The 27539-nt window shown below is 30.2% G+C and overlaps 3 protein-coding genes across 6 annotated transcripts; 1 reads left to right on the top strand and 2 right to left on the bottom strand.

Annotated features, from left to right (window-relative positions):
* Positions 1–4486: 4486 nt before the first annotated feature.
* On the bottom strand, positions 4487–9546 carry LOC125842028 (pectin acetylesterase 8-like). The gene is made up of 13 exons (XM_049521221.1): positions 9518–9546; positions 8047–8192; positions 7452–7534; positions 7205–7334; positions 7025–7104; positions 6744–6830; positions 6229–6353; positions 5859–5919; positions 5678–5731; positions 5514–5591; positions 5056–5134; positions 4805–4941; positions 4487–4676 (listed from the first exon to the last, which is right to left on the bottom strand). The coding sequence occupies exons 2-13, from the start codon at positions 8183–8185 to the stop codon at positions 4557–4559; spliced, it is 1173 nt and encodes a 390-aa protein (XP_049377178.1). The 5' UTR covers positions 8186–8192; positions 9518–9546; the 3' UTR covers positions 4487–4556.
* A 3616-nt stretch (positions 9547–13162) lies between these two features.
* LOC125842019 (beta-amylase 8) lies at positions 13163–21863 on the top strand. 4 transcript variants are annotated; one of them, XM_049521211.1, is made up of 10 exons: positions 13163–13616; positions 15900–16112; positions 17004–17084; positions 17292–17495; positions 17835–18029; positions 18423–18587; positions 19382–19642; positions 20427–20633; positions 20796–21015; positions 21689–21863. In XM_049521211.1, the coding sequence occupies exons 1-10, from the start codon at positions 13185–13187 to the stop codon at positions 21712–21714; spliced, it is 2004 nt and encodes a 667-aa protein (XP_049377168.1). In that variant the 5' UTR covers positions 13163–13184; the 3' UTR covers positions 21715–21863. The 4 variants fall into 4 exon arrangements, with proteins under 4 accessions (XP_049377168.1, XP_049377167.1, XP_049377166.1 ...); XM_049521210.1 differs by having other exon boundaries at positions 17289–17495; XM_049521209.1 differs by having other exon boundaries at positions 15888–16112.
* Positions 21864–22044: 181 nt separating this feature from the next.
* Positions 22045–23646, bottom strand: LOC125842025 (methanol O-anthraniloyltransferase-like). Its single transcript, XM_049521218.1, has 2 exons — positions 23167–23646; positions 22045–22939 (listed from the first exon to the last, which is right to left on the bottom strand). Exons 1-2 carry the CDS (start codon positions 23605–23607, stop codon positions 22061–22063), a joined length of 1320 nt encoding a protein of 439 aa, XP_049377175.1. The 5' UTR covers positions 23608–23646; the 3' UTR covers positions 22045–22060.
* Between the last annotated feature and the right edge of the window lie 3893 nt (positions 23647–27539).

Below are 27539 nucleotides of genomic sequence, written 5' to 3'. Positions count from 1 at the left end.
TTTTTAAATAAACTATCCGACCCGTTTTCAACAATTTTATTTAAATTTTTATTTTTTTCGCTAAATCCCGAAAATGAGTAATTGATTAATAAAAAATAGGAAAAATATATTTTGAAAAAACATAAAATTAACGCCAAAAATTAACAAATAAATATTGTAACCTTAAATTGAACAATTTCAACAATTTTTTTTTAAAAAAAAATTCGATAAATCCCAAAAATGAGTAATTGATTAATAAAAAATATGAAAAATATATAAAATTAAAGCCAAAAAATCACAAATAAATATAGTAACCTTAAATTCAAAAATTTCAACAATTTTTTTTAATTTTTATTTTTTTCGGAAAATCTCGAAAATGAGTAATACCGAAAAAAAATAAAAAATAAAAAAAATTGTTGAAATTTTTGAATGTAAGGTTACTATATTTATTTGTGATTTTTTGGCGTTAATTTTATATTTGTTCATATTTTTTATTAATCAATTACTCATTTTCGAGATTTACCCAAAAAATATATAAATTATAAAAAATTATTGAAATTGTTGAATTTAAGGTTACAATATTTATTTTTGAATTTTTGGCGTTAATTTTATATTTTTTTCATATTTTTTCTATTTTTTATTAATCAATTACTCATTTTCGGGATTTACCGAAAAAAATAAAAATTTAAACAATTTTTTTGAAAATGGGTCGGGTATTTTATTTAAAAGGGGGTTGATTTATTGGTCGAATTAGGTGTTTATGGGTTTGAATTTTTTTGGCGCATAATTGATCTCTTTCCATTTTCATATAAATGTCATGTGGTAAAGTCAAAATGACATGAGAATTCCATGTGACATTTAAAAAAATGGAAAAATGAGTTGGATATGTCCAGCAGGCCAACTAATACCCATAAGGGCATATCTAGACAAAAAGTTGGACGGCAATGGCATGAGTGAGCCAAACTTTAAACGGAAGGTATATCTAGACTTTTTCGAATAGTTTAGGGGCATATTTGACCATTTACCCTTGTTTTAATTGTTTTTCTTCCTTTCTTTACTCTTTAACTTTTTAGGAACATCAAACAAGTTTCATTGAACATGCACGCATCAAAGAGAAAAAAAATTCAACAACGTACCAAATAAATTTTTTAAAAAAGTCATGAAAGGAAGAAGGATAATAAGCAATGGAAAAAGAAAAACAAAAACAACAAAGCTCCTCGAAAGAAAATTTAGAGATGAAGAGAAGATATCTCAGAATGGACAATATTTCGTCGGCTTTAGTGTAAAATAATAGTCAAATCATTGACGGTAGCGTTAGATATATGAAAATTGGAATTAATTTTATGCAAGATTTAATCTAATACCCTATTTAGTATGATATTCTATATGATCGACTAACTACAAATTGCACCATATTCTTTTCTTTTTTTAAAAAAAAGAAAAAGTAATCAAATTTATTAATAATAACTGAGCATATAATTATGTGTTGAAAGCCTCAGGATTAAAAAAAATTTAAAAATCAGAACCAAAAAAACGCAGAAATAAAATTATTAGGAATATTTTTAAAGTTATTAGAATCTAAAAGAGGTTAAGAATCTTACGATTCAAAATCATTGTACAATTACAAATATATATACTCATAAAAAGAAATTCTCAAAATTATTTATATTTAGCCTACAAAATAAAAAAATTAAGTATTAAAATCAATAAAAATGGACACCTTAACTTTGTCACTTCTTGATGATGATAGAATATGATTTCTTTATGAAAAGAGAAAGAGAGAGTATCTCATGATTCTTCAAGATATTGATATAAGAAGAAAAGTCATGTAACAAATATTCTCTTCATAAAATAAAAAAATTTAACAGGATGTTGCACTATAATGTTTTCTACAAGAAAATTTATATTGTGAAACACAAATTAAATCATATTGGTTGAAAACTTATAGAAAAACTGATGAGTTATAAGAAGAATTATTTAAAGAAAGAATAAGTTTAATTATTAAATTAGGAAAAATATAAGGAGAAATATATGTTGTCAATTATCATTTGAAAGGATCCTAAATTAGTTCTCACATTATTACTTTCCATTTTTATTCTTCTTCCGTTCTTTTTTTAATTTTTTTCTTTAATTTTTTTGTTTCATTTTTCTTTATATATCTTTAATTAATGTTTGTTTTATTTTTTTATTGTGATTTAAAAGGATCCTAAATTAATTCTCACATTATTTCTTTCAATTTTGTATTCCTCTAATTTCGTTTTTTTTAAAATTTTATTATTTATTTTTTCCCTTTTTTTTCCTTATTTACCACCTTTAATTAATGTTTTTTTATCTTTAATTATACTTTATATTCTTAGAAATAATGAATATATATATTATTCTTCCGTTCTTTTTTTAAACTTTTTCTTTAAGTTTTTTGTTTCATTTTTCCTTATGTATCTTTAATTAATGTTTGTCTTATTTTTTTTTATTGTGATTTGAATGGATTCTAAATTAGTGCGCATATTATTTCTTTCAATTTTTTATTCTTCTAATTCCGTTTTTTGTATACAAATTTATTTTTTTCCCATTCTTTCTTATGTATCACCTTTAATTAATGTTTGTTTTATTTTATTTATTTATCTTTAATTATACCTTATATTCTTAGAAATAATATATATATATATATATATATATATTAATTTTGTTGACATTTTTTTAATTTTAAAGACAAAGACAAAAATATCAAAGGTAACCATATTTAATTTTGTTCATCAATAATCATATTAATTTTCTTACTTCCTTACCTTAATCTGATAACTAATGTCAACAACAACAACAACAACAACAACCTTAATCTGATAACTAATGTCATTTATATCATTTCCTTAAATCACTTTTTTTTTAATTTTTTTTTTTACTTTCTTTTACTTATTTATTACAAGAATTAGTTATTATACTCTTTGTAACAAATACATTAATATTTATTAATGTAATTCAATTTTATATTTTATAATTAAATTAGATCATCTCTTCTGCTAAAGATCTATACGATTATACCTATATCAAATACTAATAAAGTTAAAAATAGAAAATGATGACACTCTTCTTAATTCAAATATTTATTTAACTTTATAAAAAAAAATACGTTTTTTCTTATAATTTTTTTTAAAAAAAAATAATTGCTCACAAATTTGTCTTGGAAGTTTATCTATTTTGCATTTTTCCAAATTTTAAATCATTTCATCATTAATGCTATTAATGTTTTCCTTAAATTACTTTATTTCCTTCTTTGTTCTTTTTACTTTCTTTTCATTATTTATTTTAAAATATTAGTTATTGGTATATAGGTTTTTAAGTATTTTCTTGTACTTCTATAAAAGAAAATTTTGAATTATGCCTAATTTAAAGAAAATAATTAATTAGGTGAATTCTTTTATTGAAATGGAAAACAAGATCTATTTTTTCTCTTCTTAGATTAAACAATTATAGTTTTTTTTTTTAAAAGATGAAATTATAAATTTAAAATTATTAGAAGTAGAATTTTCAATAAATAATGTATTCACAATTTCCTTATTTGCGTGAAATTGATTAAAATTCGTGAATACTTATATATTGTCTATTTGGTTCTTCAATTGATTTTTAAATAATAGTTAATTACTTCATGTATGAATGATATTGTGTTTGAATTAAAGTTAATTGGAAATGAACATGATATTGTATTAAAATCTTAATTTGGTAATTCGATTTTTTAAAATGTTATAACATTATTGTGTCAATTTTTATTTTTATTTTAAAATTATTGATCGTTTTTCTCTGATGTCAACTTAATGTGAAGATATTATTTCTTTTCTTAATAATTTTATTTAAGAGGAAACACAAATTTTGGCTCTAATCAAACTAGAGTTTGCCTTTTTATTTCTACTTAATTTATAAAAAAAATTATTTTAAATTACAATTATACAGCGCGAATTGCGGACAAGTTTCCTAGTATTCTTACAACTATAGAAATATCTGATTAGGAGTAAAATAAAAAGTGTCCTATAATTATAGCAAACTAAAAGGTGTCTTTTCTCATTCCTTTGGATGGTTGTTATCCGTCGTATTATATTGTATTATATTGTTAGTTTAGATATAATATTTGTTTTGATTGTTAGTTTGTTACTTAAATTCTATTGTATCGTATTGTTTGAATTCATCGTTAAGTAATAACGATCGATTTGGTGTGATCGCGTCGTTACCTTAATATTTTCTTCTTATTCTATTTATTATTTAATAATTATATTTCATATTTTACCCTATCTTTTCATGGTAGCTTTTTACACTGTACCCTAGTTTTCTTATAGATTTATCAATCAAATTATTGATGTGTAACATTATGTAACGACTGAGAACAATACAATCTATCCAAACACTATATTCATTAAAACAATACAATGTACAACACGATACGTTATGAAACAATACATAACAACCATCCAACAAAGTGTTCCCAACATTGAGCACAATTGAAAAATACACAAAAGTTCATAAAACTAAATGCATAAATCAATTGCTTCTTCTGAAAATAATACATATTTGAGATTTTTGTAGATATTTTAGGGGCAAAAACTTGTAATAGAGGGAAATTTGTAACAATTTAATGGCAAATCTGGCTTGTCTATCAATTGTTCATGACTCCGGTCGAAGTACCAATCACTAAATGCCTTTGCAATTGTCTGAAAAAAAAAACAATCCAAAAAAAAATCATATGCTATATTATAGGTTTAAATTATATTTTTTCTTTTTAGATCGATATAGAATAAAATAAATTCATTTAACTTTGAGAATAATAAAAAAAATTGACCTTATTATGTACGGAGAATCCATTCCAACCAACACCACTTGTTATTTGGGAATGAATCAAGCAAGAGTCAATAAACATTCCTCTTGATGAAGAATTACTTTGTTTGGGTAATGCATTTAAAAAATCTTGTTTGAAATCTGAAATAAAACAAAAAAAAAGGGTTAAATTTCAAAATTTCACATGTTTAATTCATAATTAATTAAATACAAATTTGACAATTAGGCATTGCTAATTATGACGTTATTACTAACCTTGTAAAGTTTTAACGAGAGAAGCTGAGCATGTATTACTAAAAAGATCTTCATAATAACCAGAAAAAGTCTTGTTTATCTGGAAACATTTCAAGATAATTTTTTTTAATCCAAGGCAAGAAACATAATAAGAATTAATCTAAATAGTCGCTTATTCAACTGCTTAAACTAAAATAATCACAGATGTATATCATATATGTATAACCTATGCATAAGAATTAGTACAAGTAAACAGTGAATTCGATCAACTATTTATGAAAAAAAAATCCATTTGTACGTTTTTTAAAAATTTGTTTGGAAGTTTAATAGGTGTCATGAACTCATGATGTTGCTCATGTGAAAATCAAACACAAATAATCAGACCTGTTAGATATATAATTAAAAATTTAAATTTTTTTAAACTAAGATATCAATTAAATTCTAATTTTTTTATGAACTTAATGGAGAATTGAATTGACCTGAAATGTATCAAACATTGAGTTGACTATGAAAAATGGTGTCTTGATTCCTTGTTGAAAATATTGTGGAAAAAGGCACTGCAAATTCATTAGACATAACATTAATTAGTTTCATTACGTTTCGATGAGATCGATTGAGAAAGTAAATAACTATCGATTCTTACCAAGGATGGGTTCATTTTTGAAGTACAAGATGATGGTAACATATTGGCTGAATGCTACATTTGGTTAAAAAAATAAATTAAACAAACAAATATTGAATATTGTGAGGATATATTATATATTTATGGAATAGTATATATATATATATTTTATTTTATTTTAAAAAAAGAAGAGGAATTGTACATGTAATTTGATCAGTCCTTCATTAACAGTATCCATGAATGTCATTTCCTTCTTGTGCTTCCTGTTACACAAATTAACAATTAAAGGGGTTCATGCTTCTGCAAAATAGTATACGATATATATGGGGTTAAAATTATATTTTATACATATATAGTAGATAGCATTGACCGGAAAAATGAGCAAACTTTGTTGGTTATGAATTATAAGGGATATATATATATATTTGTTGTCTGATCATCTTTCTAGGCTTGCTTTATTAGATTTCTGCATACAACACCTAATTATTTTAATCTAACAAAATTAACGTGAAGAGTGCTTACGATCCAAGCAACTCCCTCTCGTGTCGACTCTTAATTAGGTTAAATCTTACCTGTGGAGAAAATAGCTACCATCAGCAAGACACTTAACTCTAGCTGAGTTAGGAAGAAGAGCTTTAAAACGATCACAATGGATTAAAGCAGGCAGTCCTCCAGCTGAACCACCACTAAGAATGGCCTGCCAAACAAGACTTAACACACTTGAAAAATGCTGAAGAAATTAACTTAAATAGCCGTCCACTCAAAATATTGAGACAATATAATAATAATATATAATTTCACATAATGTGAAATCTGGGGATGATAGAGTTTACACAAACGTTACTTCTACCTCCTGGAGGTAGAGAAGATGTTCTCGAAAGATCATCTGCTCAAATAACACATATCAAAGCAGTTTGAAAAGGAAAATCCAAAAATAATAACGATATAGCAAATAACAAAAGACATTACATAACATTCAGAAAACAAGGGACAGTAAGAACAACCAAATAAATATTATATTAAACTATAATATAATTAAACAATTAATTAAACGTGTACTTAAAAAATCAATACTTCAGAGACATACATTTTTAGCATTCTTCATTCCTTTCTCCAAGAAATTCTCAATCAACGCAAGGAAAATCCTTGCACCTCTAAAATGAAGGTTAGTAATCTGATAAAACATTAGCATAATATCAGAAAAATGCTTAGTTGATTAATTATAATATAAATATATATAAAAACAAATATTTTCCATAGAAACTATTTTTTGGAACATAAATGTTTTTTCTACTTATATTCATATATTTGATAAGTAAATATATAGAAAATATTATCTCAAAATAATTGAGTTTAAAGATGGTGTACCGGATCAACTATTTCAACATCTCCTGTGAAGGATGATCCATCACAATAAATAACCATAACTCTATTCCAATTGTAGAAATCTAAAAATAAAAATAAAAATTAAACATAAATTAATATAATTAAATGAAAGCCTGATTATTGTCTTATTATTATTTTAAGTACTAATTAAATATATTTTACCTGGATTAATTGTCTTATTGTTACTAAGTATTCCATAAAATGATCTTTGTTTTGGAGCATATTTTGAAGAACCTCTTTCTGTCGTTGTACGAGCAAGACAATCCATCACATTATAACACCATTCTCCACCCTAAGTATAAAAGTTCGAAATAAAATTTTAATTATTTTAAAAAAATTATTTCATTATCAAAATTCGATAAAATATCACATAAATTAAAAGAAAAAAGTAATTTTGCATGAGGCTTACCCTAAAGTAGATAATCCAATTATTAGCGCCTTCTCCATGTCCCTTCTCATAATAGTATGCTGGAGGAGTCCCATCCAAGCAAACTAGAAGCATATAATAAAATGGAAATAAGAGTGGTAAAATTAATTTATAAATATGTGATTCGTCAAATTCGTTTAAGTTTTAACAGGTTAATGACTCATTTATTTATTAACTTAGTCTATCTTAATCAAGTTAGATTCAATCCATATAAAACTTAAGCCATTATATATTGATCATTGTTTAGCCACCTCGTATCAATCATTAAACTCATTTCAACCCAATTTACCAGGCAGAGTTGGATAATGACTTATTTATTAGTTTAACTCATTTTAATTCATCCAATCGTCTATTAATTTAATATTCATAATTGCATAAAGTATTATTAGGAAAATAACTAAGGAATTCAACTCAGGTATATATACACATTATCACTTGATGGTATAAAAATTCTTATAAATTATTTTAGTATATGAAAGTTAACATCATATATTAGTCAAATTCTTATAATATTTCAAAAAAATAAATAATATATATATATATATATATATATAAATATACAAGAAAAGATTTTTACCAGCTCCTTTTGACACTGCACTTTCAAGAATAGTTAAATCAACCATGGTTTCATCCTCTCCAATTACAACTTTGTCATTTAGCATAATCAAACAACAAATCAGTAGGCACAATCCTTGCAATATTTTTGTAATTTCCATGCTTCTACTACAAATAATTAAACAAAAAATAAATCATCAGAGACTTCATAAAATCTATAAAAATATTAACCATATATATATATATATATATATATTGTATATTTAAAAACAACATACATTAGCCTATTGTTTAATATGTTTAGGTAATATACATGATTAGTGCACTGAATTAACATATTTTTATTTTTCAAAATTACAAATATCTTATTTTAAGATGGATTACCTGTTGATATTTGAGATATAACATAAACTCTTGTTTAATTGAGGTAAATTGCATCAATTAAACAGAATAGTAAAGGAAGAGATAGCAATATTAATTTGTTTTTTCTCTTCAAAAAGCAACATTAAATTTGAGAATTTTTTTTTGAAAAAGAATAAATGTGGATTTCTTACCTCGTGATTAAAATAAAACCTTTGATTCCACGAATAATGTGATGGAAATAAATTTTATCGTGTTTTTTTTTTTAAAATTCTGCAACTTGCAGGCATTTTTATATTGATACGTAGGTGAAATAGAGAAGCATGAGCTAGGTTTTAGCGATATCTATTTCTTTTTTCATATGTCCATACCAAAAAACGCGTAAATTCTAATGTAATTTAGCTATATTTACACATTCATTTACTGACCGTTCATTATTTACTATGTCTTTCGGTTCATAATAAGTGGTTTTTAGCCTTTTAGAATTATTCAAAATAAGTGCTTTAAAAAAAAAAAAACTAAGAATATATACAAATTTCACCAAAATTATCTTACAAAAATACTCCACACAACAACAATGTGATTTTTAACATATTCATAATCCAACTATAAAATTATAATTTATACCCTCTAATAATAACTAATTTGTTGAAGTGTCTTCAAGACATACTTTCTCAACCAAAAAAGCAAGTCATAGATCAGTAGCAACAAAATCAATATAACAACAAATTAATTTAAAGTTAATTAAGGTGATGTTTCGCCAAACTTCAAGCTACTCACAATATCTCAACAAAATAAATTGAAATAAAAATTTAAAATTTATGTGCAAATCTTGAAGCTTTAGTGTTTCTTAAGCTCAAATAAAACATATATAAATGAATTAAAGTTCTTCAAAACCAAGAAAAGAGGAAAATTCCTAACGTCTCTTGCACCTTATAAAACACTTGTTAAAGGTCTAAAATTGAAGATATCCTTTAAAATTAATCGAGGAGAATGCCACAATTATTCGGAAGAACATTACTAACTATTGTCCAATTTCAAAAATAGATTAAATCCCTTATTTTCAAGATCTCAAATTCTCTAACAAAAAACTTAATTATTTCACGAAAAATTATGTTGAATAAGAAGCTTACCACAAATTTGAAGAAATTTCTCCACAGGTTTCAAAATAATTAACTTTAAGTCATCTTGATTCTTAAAGGCAATCTGTGGGGAAATTTTAAAGAGAAGGTTCGAAAACATATTTATTCTAATTCAGATAGAAAATGCTTGCATTGTCATGTATATCATATTACATCATATGCACCTGAATTTACATATGGTAATGTCCATCTATATATTACCAAAAATAAATAATTTATAGATATTATTAGGAGGGGGGTGGGGATGAATTTGGGTGCCTATTCTTCCAAGATACATGCATGTGATAAAATTTACTAATTTAATTATAGCATCTGCAATACTGAAATACTTTTCTTTGCTAAAAACTTTTTGCAATTTTGTTTTTTAATTTCATTTTTCCTGATAATAACACATATAAATACAGAAACTGACCTGCTTTTAAGTTTTACCTACCAATTTTGGCCTTATAAGTCAAGATTACTATTTAATGACGGATACCTTATACAAGCCTATAATAGACCTCATATAATAGCTCAATTCATTTTATTTCATTAAAATTTGACCTGATATTTAGCTCAAATTAATCTGTGAGAAATCTTATTAAAAAGATATTTTATTTTATTGAATATGTTATTTATATATAATCATAATAAATAAAAAATAATAAGCTTATAAAATACGAAAAACTTATAAAAGCACAAAACAATTAAAATTTAATAAGAATTAAACAAATTAGATTATAACCAATATTTTAACCCAAATAATTTTTAGACGAATTAATTAACTCGTCTATTTATTAACTCAACATAATTTGATGCGTTCAAATTCATCTCAATCCCGATCTCAATCCCCTTGGCCCCTTTCCACACACCCCACACACACGCATTTGCCACCTATAATTGTAGGAAAAAAGATAATATGAACAAATCATCTTTAACTTGATTACCAAAAATATATTCAATGTCTATTTTATGTGACCCTTCCTTTCCCATTTTATTTTTTTGCTTTTAAAAAAAATGATTTACGTTTTATTGATCATTCATGTAAATAAATTTTTATATCATCAAAGTCATTTAAAGAATATTTATAAGTAACTCTCCTTTAATTAAATAGAAAATAAAGAATCTAAAATATTACATGTAATTACGACAACTAAAAATGACCTTATAGGTTATTAGTTTCGAAGTACAACATAAGAATCAACTTATTAGTTATCTTATAAGGTTACTCACAAATCATATAAGCTTTTTACAAATTCTTTTTTAAGTCACACCTTAGTTTATTTCGAAAGCTTAATACTAGGGATCAATTGCACGACTAGATTTTGGCTTGAATTTAACTCTTTTTTTTGTGTGTATGTTTTAAAGACTTGGCTCGTGCATCATTTGTACGCTATATATCCCGGCTAGTATCTAACCTTGTCCATGCACAAAATCTATGTTAGCCCAGTTCAATTCAACTCAGCTTTTTTCTTGGTCCCCACTCAGAGGCGTATCCAGGAATTCGTCAAGATGGGTGCACGAATACGAAAAAATGCATCTTAAATATAAATTTGATAAGTTTGACTTTTAGGTTCTTAATATGAACCATTAAATTTTAAAAATTATAGGTCCAAAATATATAATACTATTAGTTTTAAATTTTAATATACACATTTGATTTAATTATATAAAAATCTTATAGTGCAAAGTTTTTTAGGAACTTTCAATGTAAGGCACTTGAAAATTTTGAAAGATTAAAGGAAAAAAACAAAAGAAAAATTAGTTGAAATGTCAAAAGTATAATCGATAACCACTTGGGGAGTTGTTACTCAAAAGGACAAGATAGATATAAGATTTAAATTTTTATCCTTACTTAGAGAGGTGCACTCAATCATTATTGTATTATTATATGATACTTTAAACGTGGGTTCACACATCTATATTTAAATATTTTAAAAAAATATAACATTATTATATATGACTAGAGAGGGGAGTATGGGTTCACGTGAACCCACAACACCCCCTCTAAATACGCCCCTGTCCCCACTAACCAAGCTCCTAAGTCCTAGGGGCTTGTGTGTTTGGTGAAAAGATTTTTTCTTGAAAAACGGAATTGTGTGGGGGTGGGGGGTGAGTCGGAAAAATATAATAAACTTGAATGTTATTTATATAACTTATTTTCTCTACTTTGGTTAAAAAAATCATTTTTCTTATTTTTAAAGAACTTATTTTCCTAAAGGAAATTATTCATATCATCATATGATAAAAGATTATGTTGTGATGCATGTTTATGATTCAAAGATGAATTTCTATTATGAATATATGAATGATAATGCTCACATGAATTGTATTATCAAGTTCATGTGTTTTGAATCTATGTTACATTTTGTATATCATATATAATCGATAAATGAAGCACTTATGCTTTAAGAGTATTTTGTAGAGGCTTTGATTTGATTTACACTATGAATATTGCATTTGATTTATCGTATACATTATCTCATAGTATAAAGTTTATTTCAGACTTAATCTTTGAGATAATTCTCTTTATTCCTGCTAACATGGGATTAGTAAGTTATTCCATATTTTATGTGGAATAAATTATATTAGTCTAAAAATTATAATCTCAGAATAATTTAATTCGCGTATTAAACGGCCCCTGTATGTATATTTTAATTACACATATTTTGTACTCAATCTGAATTTACCAATAATACTATACTTATCTAGTTTTCTTTGTTTCTCACCTAATATCTAGTACTCATATTGAAACTCCCCTATTCATATTATGTTGCAATATTATAGGTAACTTCATTGCCTATCGAACGCCATGTTGATACTCCCAAAATCCAATGTGAAAGACTTGCTACATCATTATTAATTTATTATTATGGCCTTTCAAATATATTTTAAAAGATTAAATTTCACTTGCAAAGATGCATATGTATATATATAATTTTTGAATATGGAAAGGAGAAAATGTTAAAAATATTTATTTTGTTTTAAGTAGATTTAAAATAGTTTCCTAATAATATAAACTCTTGAGCAATTTCAATTTTTAAAAAATTTAACAGACGAAAGCATTAGGACCATTCCAAAAATGACATAATTTTGATAGTTGTTCATAAGAAAAATGCTAATTCATATTTATCAAGAATTAAATAATTTTAGAATGATAGTCAACTTAACACAATTTTGCCCCTATTCAAAATTGAAATTAGATGTTTTCATGGTTAGATGTAAGTCGGTTTTTTTAAAAAAGAAAATCTAATCAACTAAATAGATTTTTTAAATGTTGGAATCAAATTAAACCAATAAAGTCAATTTTCCACTTTGATTTATTTAGATATTGTCGTTTTCTCAATTATAAAATATATCTTCAAAAATACGTTAAGGTTAACTATATTACAACATAACGCTACCGAATCACTTGCTCTTTAACAAAAGAATGAAAAAAAAATATATATAATTAAGTTGTGATATACCAAAATATTTTAATGATAATTAAACAAAACTAAAAACACTCAAACAAACAAACACCTAGATTACGAATATATATATTGATCGATTTTTACCAATTATTTTTCACTTAATTTAGTTCAATTTAAATTAATTCAATTCGATTAGACTTTTCGCAGAAGCCCTAAAATTTGGAACTATAAAAGAGTATAGAGGAAATTGAAGAAGACATGCAACAATGAGCAATCCTCATCCCCATCACCACATTTCGAATACCCAAGATCCGGATCCCCAATTTCCCAACCCGAATGATGATCCAAACCCGAATCACCCTCTTCAGCCCCAATCCCATCCCCAACCTCGCCGTCCCCGCGGCTTCGCCGCCACAAGCGCCGCCGCTGCTGGCGCCGGAACCATAAATAAGAGCAGAAAAGAGAGAGAGAAGGAGAAGGAACGAACGAAGCTACGAGAACGTCACCGGCGAGCAATTACGAGCCGAATGCTTGCTGGACTTCGTCAGTACGGGAATTTTCCACTTCCTGTTCGTGCTGATATGAATGATGTCCTTGCTGCACTTGCTCGGCAAGCCGGTTGGACTGTTGAGCCTGATGGTACCACCTTTAGACAATCTCCTGCTCCTGCTCCTGCTCCGACTAATGCTTCAAATATGGTGAGTTCATATTTACTGAAATTACTCCCTTCGTTCTAATTTATGTGTCAACTTTCACATTTACTACTGAATGGATTTTTACTTGATGTTCTTTTGCCAAAGTTTGAGTCTTTACAGTTTACCTTTGATAATTTGAGTGTTATATGCAATGCACTTTCTGAAACCAATTTGAGAGATAGAAAAAAGTATTAGTTATTGAAGCATAGAGTGAATTACACTTAATCCATTAAATTGTACCCCTTTTACCTGTTCAATGGGATAGAGAACCCCTTTGACCCAAGTGGTGTAGCTTAGGTTTCAACAAAGTGGGTAAAACTCTGGGAGATGGGGGGGGGGGGGTTCAAATTTTTGCAGAGATGAGATGTTAGGTGATTTCTTGCTATCCGCCTAAGCGTTGGTGGGAGAGAGTTACCAGAACTTGTGCAGGGGGAGATAATAGGTATTTGGTGGAATAGTCGAAGAACACGCAAAATAGCTGGACACCGCTCTTATAAAAAGACATCATAGATTGATGTCTTTTGTGTTGACGATTGGTCAGAGGTTTGGAGACATACCCTGGAGTCTAATGGGTTCAGTTTGAGCAAGACTAAGACAATAATTGAAGTGCAAGTTTAGTGACTTAACTCATGAGGTAGATGTGTAAGTGAGGTTTGATACACAAGTCATCTTCAAGTTTCAAGTATCTTGGGTCAATAAATACAAGGAAATGAGAAGATTGACGATGATGTTACATGTCGTATTGGACTGAGGTGGATGAAATGGAAGCTTGCATCCGATGTCGTATGTGATAAGAATGTTCATGAAGACTTAAAAGTATGTTTTATAAAGTGGTTCTTAGATCAACTATGTTGTATGAGATGGTTTGTAAAGTGGTTCTTAGATCAACTATGTTGTATGAGGTGGAGTGTTGGCTTGTCAATAACTCACACGTCTAGAAGATAAAAGTAGCGGAAATGAGGATGTTGAGATTGATATGTGGGCAGAGTAGGAGAGATATGATTAGGAACGAATATATTCGGGATAAGGTGGGAGGAAGGTTGCGTACACACCACCCTCCCCATATCCCACTTGGTTGTTGTCGTAAAACAGAAAAAAATTATGCAATAGTATTAATTTAGATTGATATTCATGCCTTTGGCTTTTATCGCTTTGTGCGATTTTTTCCTAGAATTTCAAAATTTATTATACCTTGACCCTTCTTTCGAAGGTGTTACTCTTTGCAATTTTGAAAATTTTACTTTAGCTTGTCAACATTGCGGACAAGGTTTTAGTTTTAGGTCGTTCTTCCATATTTCTTGGTCTTGTGAGTTGTGAGAGATCTCAGTACATTTTGTCCTTCTGGCATTCTGGTGAATGACTTTTATTTTTCTCCTTGACTCTGAGTTTAATGAGATTCTTTGTGCTTTCTAATCCGAAGGAAGTACTGTTCCCCAAACCTTTTAAAGTACTGTTCACCAAACCCAAAAGGTTAATGGGTTAAGCAGAATTTACCCTTGAGTATATTGAATGTGAAGTCTTTCCTAGCTTACTAATATTTACGCCGTAGAAGATATTGAATTTACTGGAAAAAAGTAAACAGTTAAATGTATCTAATTTAATAGAGAAAATGTTGGATGATTTTGACCAGTTGCCATCTTGAACTATACTCGACCAAAGGAATGATCTATGGTGTAGTTTGCTGGATGATGAAAAGAGAACTGAAGTTTCTTTTAATAATTAGAAAAGAAACTTACAAAGTATATGCTATCAAAAAAATAAAACAAAATAAAACAAAGAAAAAACAACGTACAAAGTATAAATGATGTACCTAGATAGTTTGGTGTATGTGGTGCTCTAACTGTAACTTAATGTAATAATTGAGGAGATCATTATTTTCTTTTGTAGAATGTACAGAATAAAAATGAAAATACAACAACCAAACACGTTTGTTATTACCATTTATTACTAACAGATATTACACTTTTTCTTGAGATTGTACATTTCATTGTTAGGCATGTTACCTTCAATCAGTCAATGTGTTTGGAAGATTCTGAAGTCCTGAATCTATGTTTATATGGTCTTTTTAAAGACGTTTTCTGAAAATACACTGCTTTGAAATAATACATACCAATTCATATTTTATCTTGGAGTTATTTTGTTTTCACTGCATCTGCTGCTGCAAAGATAACATCTTGTCTCATTGGCATTTGATCTTCTTGATATTCTGTTTAAACATTAAACTGCCAACAAAATGATGTCTTAATTATCACTACCACTGAATAAATTTCATAGGGGACTTATCAGGTGATGTCTGTTGAGAGCCCAGTTTCGGGCAGTTCCTTTAGAAATTGCTCAACCAGAGCATCTGTGGACGGTCAGCCATCAGTTCCAAGGATCAATGAGAGTTTATCGCCTGCATCTTTTGATTCTATTGTGGTCACAGAAAGTGATACGAAGGTTGATAAATTCACAAGTACCAGTCCAATGAATTCTACAGGATGTTTAGAGGCAGGCCAGGTAAATCAAGTTCTTATAAGCTGAGGATGATGTACGTTAAAAGTAATGTTCAACGTGGCTTTGGGGTTTATTATTTATCATGATGTATTCCACCATCTTAAACGTTTCCCATCTTTTCATTAGACTGCAATGTAGCACTGTTAATACAACTAATTGAATTGTTTTAGCATAAATGAGAACTTATGAAGATACAAATTGTCCATTTTCCAAATCAGAGGGGAGGCGGAGACTTGCTACTATATTTGAGTTGTTTATTATCAGGTTTTATGTTCTTTTTGTCTTTTGGAGGATTTTAGATGCATTCTCTTTTCACCCTCTTTCTCTCTCTGTCTCTCTATTTATAACTGATGTTGACTGACTTAAATATAATGCAGGAACCTGTGAAATTAATGTTGGGTCTGCAGCTCATGTTTTCTTTTTGATTTTTTTTTGGCTAGATTGAAGCTACATATGAAGTCATATATGAAGATGTAATGCCTTTTCTTGTTTGTGTCATGTCCTCAAATTCTCAAAAAATATTTTCTCTGTGTCTGTGTTCATGCTACTTACGCTGCGTATGAGATGACATAGTTGACGTAGTAATTCCTTGTTCCACTTCCGACATATTTATTTGAGTGGTTTTGACTTTTCCCCAACAACAATGGAAGATCTTAATGTTGACTTTCTTCTTTCAATATCTCACATTCATTTTGGAAGTTTATTTTGAGTTCAACTCTTCATGCTTCAAAGACCCTAGTAGTATGATTTTATCTCAGCAGCAGAGATCAGACTAAGTTGTTCTTGATACAACATGGTTGCTTGTATATTTGTAAGCTATTTTTATTTGAAGGTTGGTATACTGGATACATTTGTTCTCCCGTCGGAGGATATCTAACAAGTTATTTGTTGCAGCTCATGCAAGAACTTCACTGTGGGGAGCATGGAAATAGTTTTGCAGAGACTCAATACGTCCCTGTTTTTGTTATGCTTTCTGTAAGCAGCTTTTTCCTTAATATATTTTTGTTCCTCATTACATGTAAAAGGAGGAGGCCAAGCTTTCAGATTTCTCTCTCATTTTTAATTGTCTTTCCATATTCACCATTCAAAATAAAACATAAGGAAACAGTTGGCATCACATCTATACACATTCCATTTTCATTCTAATTATCCATACTTAGATCATGGCTTTGTTTGTGGCAGAGTGGTGTAATCAACAATTTCTGCCAGTTGATGGATCCTGATGGTGTTAAACAGGAGTTGCAACAGCTTAAGTCCTTAAAAATCGATGGTGTTGTGGTAAATTGCTGGTGGGGCATCGTTGAAAGTTGGGTACCTCAAAAATATGAGTGGTCTGGCTACAGAGAATTGTTCAAAATAATCCGTGATTTCAATATGAAACTGCAGGTCTTAAACCGCTCTTTGTTTATATTATACTCATTGATTCGTCAAATTTCTAACAAGTCTTAAACTAGTCAACCTTTGGTGGAAAGAACCCTGGCCTTTCCTGCTTTAGTCATTTCAGTGTCTTACAAACAATTCATTCTTACGATGCCTCATTACATCTATATTCTGGAATATTATTCCCCTCACTCCTTGAGGGGAAAGTAACCCAACCAGAAGAAAGCGGCAATTGATATATGTTCCCATTTTATGTTTGCATTAAGACATTTCTTGAGCTTGTTTAGGCTATTTATGAGCGGATTCCCATTAATAGATATGTAATTTTTTCTTTTATCCACAAAGGTTGTAATGGCATTTCATGAAAATGGAGGAAGTGATACCAGTGGCATGTTCATATCCCTTCCTCAGTGGGTTCTGGAGATAGGCAAAGACAATCAGGATATATTCTTCACAGATCGTCAAGGAAGAAGGAACACTGAATGCCTATCCTGGGGCATCGACAAAGAACGAGTATTAAGAGGTAGAACTGCCATCGAGGTATTAATTTTTCCTTTTATTCCTTTCAAATGAGAAAAGCTAACGTTCCCTGATTCTTTGAAGGGAATATCTCTCTAATACATATCATCCAATCATGTAAATTGTATTGTCAACTGGATAATGAATAATTTGTATTTCCGAGGAACTTTCCACAAGATTAGTTTTTGAAGTGAAAGGTAATGTGGCTCTTGTAAATAGAAGTCTGACAGCTCTTGTAAAAATAGAAGTCTGATTGATATATCATTTCCTACATAAAAGAGTGTTTTCTCCGTTTGATTGCCTTCGCTGATGCTGAGACAAAAGTGAAAACTAAAAAGAAATAAAGTTGTAATAGTCTAAATTGGAACTAAATATTAGTTATTTTGATCACTAGTTTGAAATCCAAAATTGCAGGTTTACTTTGATTTGATGAGAAGCTTCCGCACTGAATTTGATGACTTGTTCACTGATGGTCTAATTTCTGCTATTGAAATTGGACTTGGAGCTTCTGGGGAGCTAAAGTACCCTTCTTTTTCTGAAAGGATGGGATGGAGGTATCCTGGTATTGGTGAGTTTCAGGTATCTGTTATAGGAAGGCTATGATGTATGAATAGTTACGTGATTTGGTCATATTACTTGGTCTTCACCGACTATAGTTTTAGAAAACAATCTTATCTTGTTCCCTGAGTCTGTTTGATAACCTTGGTGTACCTGAAAATGCGTAGTCTGACATTGTTTAGTTCTTCATTTAACCTAAGTGGATAGTTTTTATGTAGTTATTTTTTTTGGTTTGTAAGGAGAAATTTCATATGATGTAATGGTTTCTATGATATAGTTATCCATCTTGAGTCAACCTGTTGCATATAAGTGATAGGGACTATCAATTCTATCTATCTTAGATTGTAATATTTGTAGCCAAAGAAATATCCTACAGAACTGTACCTAACTAACGCGTAGCCTTTTTAAGGAGGCGAAACAAACAGTAAAAAACATTACATAGAGATTTTCTGTGATTCCTCATCAGCACCTAATATCTAGAGCTAAGTCACAGGGCATTACTAACAAAGCTGTTATAATAAGATACAGGAAAGTTGAAAGGAAAGAAGTGACTACTAAGTAGACATGTCTATAATGTTGGGATGGGAAATACAAAAGGCTTGAATATGATGTAGCAATTATCTTATGAATATGATGATAACTTTTTTCAATTGTGTATCACATTGGTATTTTTGTATACAGATTAATAGCTTGTTTCCTTTTAAAAATTTAAACTAGATAACTATTATAGTGGTGTCCTGAACATGAATTTAAAACCCTTTTTATTTGATTTGATTGTCTCCCCCTCTAATTGGCTTCAACTTTTCCTGTTTCAGTGCTATGATAAATATTCTCTGCAGAATCTTCGAAAAGCTGCAACATCAAGGGGACACTCTTTCTGGGCCAAGGGACCTGATAATGCTGGTTATTACAATTCTAAGCCACATGAAACTGGATTCTTCTGTGAGCGAGGTGATTATGATAGCTACTATGGGAGATTTTTCCTCCATTGGTATAGACAGGTCTTAATAGATCATGCTGATAGCGTTCTCACCCTGGCAACTCTTGCATTTGAGGGGATACAAATTGTCGTGAAGGTAAACATATGGGTCTAAATCAGCTCGTCATACTTTCTGACTCCTGTTTCGGTTTTTTTTTTTCTATTTCTTAACTTTTATTCTTTTCATCTCCAATAATTCAAAATTGGTAGTTTATGCTCTTGGCTTCCAAACTCAAGAGCCTTTCTTTATTTTGGATCAATTTGACCAGTTTTTGAAATGCAATCTCTAAATTCTATCTTTTTGAATTAAAAAATTTGAGATTTGAAAACTAAAAAATAATACTAAAAGTAGCAAAATTATTGTAGTTCAAAATATTTAAGATGTTTTTGGTCAAATATAAATTGGATTTGCCTTCATGAAGTGGAATTGATAATACCTTCTGGTTCGGGTCGGGGGAGAGTACAACAACCTATCCAGTGTAATCCCACATGTCAGGTCTGGGGAGGGTAGAGTGTACGCGGACTTACCCCTACGGCCCTACCTCTTGGAGGTAGATATGCTGTTTCTAAAAGACCCTTGGCTCAAGTAACACACCAAAAAAATTTACGGAAGTAAAGAAGACATAACAGATAATAGAGGAAGTGTTACAAAGCATTCAGGAAAAATGAGCATGATAAAATAATGAAAGACTGCACTTGTAACATATTTCCTTTGAGTTATTTGTTGCTATTCAAATTGATTTAGCTGGTGCACATTGATGGTGTTCTAGGTTAGTTGAATAGGTGAAAATGTTCGTCTAAAAGATTGACAGTATCTTAATGAAGAACTTGGATAGGGGCATACTTTTTCCTGGTGAATTACATTTCTCTTTTTTCTGCAGATTCCAGCAATTTATTGGTGGTACAGAACGAGCAGCCATGCTGCAGAGCTCACAGCTGGATATTACAACCCAACGAACCAGGATGGCTATTCTCCAGTGTTTGAAGTTCTCAAAAAGCACTCTGTAACAATAAAGTTTGTAAGCTCAGGGCTTCAGGTTCCAGAAACTGATGACGCGTTGGCAGATCCAGAAGGCTTGAGTTGGCAGGTTATTGGCCTCTTTAACACTCCTCCGAGAACTCTCTTAAAGAGGCAAATAAAAGAAGTTTGATTCGTAGATACACCCTTTGGGGCATATCACTCAGAGAGCAGTGAAGCACGGGTTCATTTTTTCTTTTCTTGCGTCTTAAACACTTTTCTGTTTCTGCAGATCATGAATTCAGCATGGGATAAGGAGATTAATGTTGCTGGTCATAATGCATTTCCATGTTATGATAGAGAAGGATTTATGAGGCTGGTTGAGACTGCAAAGCCTAGAAATGATCCTGATCGTCACCGTTTCTCTTTTTTTGCATTTCAACAACCATCGCCGTTGGTTCAGAGTGCAATATGTTTCTCGGAACTGGACTACTTCATCAAATGCATGCATGGTATTGTTTTCTAGATATTCAATCCCCACCCCCATTTTCTTTTGGCTTGGTTAACTTATATGAAGCAAATATACTAAATATGTTTGAAGTAATGTTGAAGAATATTTGATTCTTAGAAGTATCAAAACCTAAGTTGCTTGTGTTCTCCAAAAATGCCGTTGCACTTGTGTCGGATCCTTAAAAAACACACTACTTTTTGGAGGAATTGACATACAACCATCGGCATTTTTGAAGAGTACGAGCAACATATGTAGATCGAAACCCAAATCCGTTTTATTTGTGATCATGGAATAAGGTAATATAGTATATCTTCACTGTCATTTCTTAATCAAACTGTTTCATTCACAGTGATCAGAAAAGCAGTTAAAATTCTTGGTTAGATGCCTCTGTGCAGTCTTCAATATGTTTTTTAGTTTTTTTCTTTAGGTAATTACTATCTATCTTTTTTTGGGGTAGGGGATTATAAGATGGGGACTCGAACTCACTAACAAGGTGAAAGTTCAGATAACCAACCAACTAAGCTACTAAGATTCCTCCAATGCAAACGTTTTATTTGTTTATAGTGATGAATCTTACTAAATACATTGATATACACAATGTTTAAGTTTTCTGAGCTCTAATAGATCCATGTAACTCTCACTAACTTGTTTTGCATTCTTGTTTCTATTTTCAGGAGAAATCAACAATGTCGAATCTTAAGTCATCATAGAATCTTTGCTTGAAATGAAGAGGATTTTTATTTACTTCAAGACTTTTTCCTTGTACTTATCCAAATATGTGTGTCAATTTATGTAAATTGTAAATGGAATTCAGTTGATTTATACATAAAATTACACACTAAGTCACCATTTGTACTATGTTTGTCTGCAAATTGAAGAGAAACAAAGAAAGAGTTTATTTTTTCAAACAGGGTCACATAAATTGAAATAGGAAAAAGGATGGAACATATAGTACAAGCTCCATAATTCTGATTTAATCACTCCCAAAACAGCATTGATGAGGTGCAAAGGCAGAAAAAGCCTTGCATCTTTGAATTTATGCTGACTTATTCAATATTTGTGAAAGTCATCTTGTAGATATCTTGAAGTTTTTTCATGGCTAGAGGAGGCAAACTTATAGCTATCAAAACACCTTTTTCTCCCTTGTCATTTTTAACAGACACACCAAAACTAATGAAAGATGTAGCTTTTGGAACCCCTCCAAAAATGGGGTTTCCCCATCCAAAATCAAATTCATCAAATCCAGCATATCTATTATCTGAGATAATAAAATTCCAAGATTTGGTTATTTCTGGTCGCCCTTTAATCACCATTAGATCTGTCATTGATTTAACATACTCTTCATTTAAATGATCTTTAAATTTCTTAACCAATTCAACTGCATATGTCAGTGGATTTGAACATAGTAATCCTGCTTTTGATATTACAGCTGGAGTAATGAATGCATTCCCATAATATCCAGGTGGCAGTTCAAATTTGAGTGACTTTCCACGTATATTCATAAGTAATGTCAAACGAACAATTTCTTCAAGGGGCAAATCAAGAGCAATGGTACGGCATTTCCATAAAAACGCCACTAATAACTCAAATTTTGTACTTTTACAATTTGAAGAAACCTGTTTTTTAATGACTTCCATCTCCTCATTTCCAAAAAAGAATGATTGTTGTATCAACTTGTCTTCAAATGATTCCCATGCAATTTTTGATTCAATTTGCTCATCAAACTCATGATGAATACATGTAATACATGGTGATGATCTAGCACTTAGGAGATGCCTTTGCCATACAGGTAATATAGAAGGTGTAGAAGCTCCTTGAATTAATTCACTTAATGCATTTAGAAACATTTTGATACCATATGCATCCATCATAGTGTGATTAAGTCTAAATCCAACAGCAAATCCACCACAAGTAAATCGAGTCACCTATACATAGAGATATTCTAGTTTAGTAATTTATTTATCCTAGTTTAGGATACCGCTACAATCTCTGCCCTTCGGGTGAGCACTGGGTAAACTCCCCGCTGTGTAATAGACTTCAAACCACACAGGGGATGTATACCCAACTGAGTCATTCCGAAGGACTAGTTTAGTAATATTTGCTATGTAATATAGAGAATATCTAGAGAAGATTTATATAGAATGTTATTTACCTGAATTAGCAAAAGAGGGCAACCAATAATCCCATCTGAACCAAGAACATTATGAAGTAGTAAATCCAAATATGGACATGGTGGTTTAATAGAGTCACCTAATTTCTCAAGCTCCACATTAGCATCAGCTTCAATAAACAACACTCCTTCACCATTACAATTCACCATAAGCTTCTTATTAGGCCCTTCAATGAGTCTACCAGCTAATGGATAATAAAACACAAGTGTTTTAGATAATCCATCTTTGATAATTTTTGCTGGATCTTTACCTTCCATTAAAGAATTATATTTATAAAACATTAATATAGAAACATGGAAACGAGTACTCCCTTGATCATCTATTTCAGAAAGATGTTTTATCTCATGGGGTGTTACAATTGATGGAACAACTAATTTTGGCTTGTGATGTGTTATTGAAATTGGCATAGTCTTGTGCGCCATACGTGTAATGTGCTATTCGGTTAAAAAAGAGGTTTAATAGAATTTAGAGTGCTAGCAACGATCGATAATTGTTATTTTGAAATATGAATTATTGGTAAGCATTTGGAATGAAATTTATAGTGTCAATTACATCAAGTAAGAGATGTGTAATTGATCATTATTCAATCACAAACACAAAAATGTGTGGTGTGGGAACGTTGGACTATCCAGCCGGCCATTCGTTTTTTCTTTTTCCTAAAATAATGTTTAACACGAGCACTATTAAAATTGTTTTTGTCTCAATTTCAACTCGAATTTATAGATAATTTTAACTTTTAATTACTTCTCTGATTTATAGTCAATTTCAAATATTTATGACTTATTTTACATTACAAATTTCAAAATTAGTTGTTTCTTAAACTTCTTGTTCAGAAAGGACTAAGCACGTTCATTCTCCCGTCTAGTTCACTAGAGATAAGGTTTTACGTCTCCCTCTTATATACTCCAACTATTTACTCTTACTTGTCCACTTTGAATTTTACATGCTCCTTAAAAATTAATATTTAATATGAGCATTTTACTACAATGCTCATATTAATTAATGTTATAGTGTTAGATTTTGAGAAATAAAGAATGAATGTTAAGAATAAAAATATATTTCTAAAAAAGTAGACAAGTAAAAGGCGATCCATCGATTACTATTTTGTTGGTGATTAGAAAATATGTAAGGAATATGTATGTACCATTTTTAAGAAAACGTTTTTCTTTCTATAATTTCTTTCTTTGTGAACGTTACATTAATAAGTCCAGACGAGAGGGAGTTGTTCGGATGGTAAGAACCCCTCACTTCCAACCCGAAGGTTAAGAGTTCGAGTCACCAAGGGAGCAAAAAAAGGGGTGGAAGCTCCTAGGAAGGGTAAAAAAAAATAATACATTAATAAGTCCAAAAAAAATAAAAATTATCAATGACCCTTCAAATATTTCTATGTTTAATCAAACAAAGAAAAAAACAGCTATGTGGGTTGTTAAATCAAATTAAAGATGAGAAACATGTGCCTTTAAATAAATACTACCCCTTCTGTTGTAATAAATTGAAAAGGAATAATAATAATAAGAATAACAATAACAAGAACAACAACAACAACAATAATAATAATAATCATAAATAGATTTAATATTAACTTTCGGAATAGTCCATTTGTTTAACAAATCAAGATCAACAACAACAACAACAACAACAACAACAACAATAATAATAATAATCATAAATAGATTTAATATTAACTTTCGAAATAGTCCATTTGTTTAACAAATCAAGATTTTGAGGTATATCAACCTCTTCTAAACGAGTACTTTTAGTACTAGTGTCTCCTAGATCCATGATGAAGAGAGAGAAATATATCTATGCCGAAATACTTCACATCTATTAAATATTTACCATGAAAGTTCCTAGGCTCTGATACCAACGTTACAGGATCTCAGAAGACGGGCGGTAATCTTCAATTTAGCTTGTTAACATCCGAAACCGAATAATTTCGAATTGAAATACATACAAATTCTTAGATAATTAAATGGCTGTATGGAAGGATCCAATCCTTTTACCCAAGCAAGGGGTCTGTCCAGATTCACTACGTATTGTTAATGAGCCCATGTGTCTAGCGGTTCTAACCGGGTATGACACGCCCTTTTAACTCTTTTTGCGGGCTTAAGACCACGGCTAGCTAGACGGAGTCACTAAGACGAAGCCATTAACTTGTTGTATTGAATCTGACTGTACCACCATCTCGGAACCAAGTCAAGAAATTATATATGAATTTATGCATATTTAAATAAAGTCTAGATCTTTCATGGTAGATATAAAAGCGAAGTTAGTTATCCGGCATAGATATAAGTCTTTAGCCGGACATAGTCACGACTTGCATAAGTAGGAGAGTATTAAAGAGAATTAAAAGAAGAATTACCTTAAGAACAAACAACACTCTTTTATTTTCCGGCCAAAGTCCGGCAAACTCACACACAATACTTCAAAGTTTACAAAGGGGAGAGAGGGAGGAAAAGTAGAGAGAGGAGTTGGTTTCTAAAACCTGCCTCTTTACAAAATAAAAGCCCTTATTTATAGATAGGTAAAGGCATCTAGAAATAGTAAAAAGGGTTCCTTATATGGGGCCTAAACAGTACATCCACTGTTGTTAGTGTTTGAAACAGTACATCCACTGTTGGTAGTGCTTATCTTGCTTTGTCCATTAGGCTTTGTCCTTTAACTTTGCCAAAAGTTCTTCAGCCCTTCTCAGCGCATCTGCTGGTTCTTCTTCTTCAATTTGTTGGGCTTCGTGTATATCTTCGCTAGCCTCACTACGCATTGAGGAATCTGACTTTGCATAATGATTTATATTTGAAAGAAGAGCCTTTTTTACCTCTTCTAGGTAATCCAAAATCATCCGATTTTGCTCTTCTTCATCGTGATTAGAAATCTTTCGAGCCATATGCTTTACTGAAGTTGAGTCATCAGTTACAATTCCTTTATTAGGAATCGATTTATATTCTTTAACTGTTGCTGCAATTTGATCCAGCAGTTCTTATCCATATATTGACTTTGTTTGTGGATCTTTTTTCATTAATTTATCCCAAAAGTTATTATAATAGGTGCGATATAAACAGGGAATTTGTTCTTCAGTAAAATCCACCTCTGGAATCCACTTGTGGATCCATGGAATAGAAAATTCCATAAAGAAACATATCTGTTCAATTTGTTGCAAATAAGGAACATGATCTTGCTGATATAATCTGTTAAGATCTGGGGAGATCTTCACCCATTCTTTGTATAATTTAAGAAGTGGTTCGGGCAATATTTTTATTGTTGGCCCGTGGTATGACCACCAATTTAAAAACCAATTAGGTATAGGATTAGCAAATATCTTTGCACATACCTTTATAAACCAAGTATGTTTATGTCTCTCATTGTTATAACAGAGGACTTTATCGAAAGCTTGGATATAATCCCAATATGTGAAACTTATTTTAACATTGTTAAGACTAATCTGTCTTTCAGTCATTGAGGAAATACCCCAATCTTCGATGTGAATAATCTGTTTAATGATCATTTTAGAGAAGTTATAAACATTCTCTGTTGTATTATATCCTGAGAAGTGTTGGGATTCAACACCCGTGCTTATCATCAAAGTTTCATAATACTTCCGAGTTTTGTATGACTCGCCCGGAAAGTATAGCCCATTGAGGAAGTACCTCTGGAATATCTTCCAAGGTTCTTCTCTTCTTTGTATATTAGAATTTTCTAAGAGAAATATCATTTCTCTTTTCTCTACCTTTTCATAGGTTTTCATATCATCAATAGTATCTTCTTTGGCTATCGAAGCAAAAGTATTACTTTGCTTTTTGGTCATAAACTCTTGCAATTGAGCATATAACAGATTATTTTCTGGAATATCTTCCAGATGTATTGATGAAGATGACGAGGCTTTCTCCTGTGTTTTTGAATTTAGTTTAACTAAACTCATTCCACCTCTCTGTATAATAGGGGTGCTTGATGATGAAGAAGATCCGTATGACGATCTTGATGAGACTACCGAGGATGATCTTCCTCTGCCTCTGCCTCTACCCTTAGTCATCCAAGGGTGTTCCATTCTGCAAATGAAACAACAAGTTTTAAACCCAATTCGTGTCATAATAAGTGTTTGATTCTTCTATTAATTTCGATTGGAATAGGTCTATCAACATTCCATCTATAATTTTCCAGCAAATAAGTTCTTTTACATCTCGATTAAGAGGAAGAACCTTTAAAATAGTAATCAATCTTTTTTCAGTAAAAAACATAGAGATAGGAACATCATTATCTCTTTCTGAAAAACTACTATATTCACTCATTTTGAATGCATTCTCTTGATAAGAAGTCTGGGAGAGAGTTATCACTTCCTTTCTTATATAGAATCTCAAAA

Source organism: Solanum stenotomum, chromosome 10 (genome assembly GCF_019186545.1).
Source record: "Solanum stenotomum isolate F172 chromosome 10, ASM1918654v1, whole genome shotgun sequence".
In the NCBI taxonomy this organism is placed as follows: Eukaryota; Viridiplantae; Streptophyta; class Magnoliopsida; order Solanales; family Solanaceae; genus Solanum; species Solanum stenotomum.
Note: the sequence above shows the minus strand (reverse complement) of the source record. Positions and strands in the feature narration are given on the sequence as shown.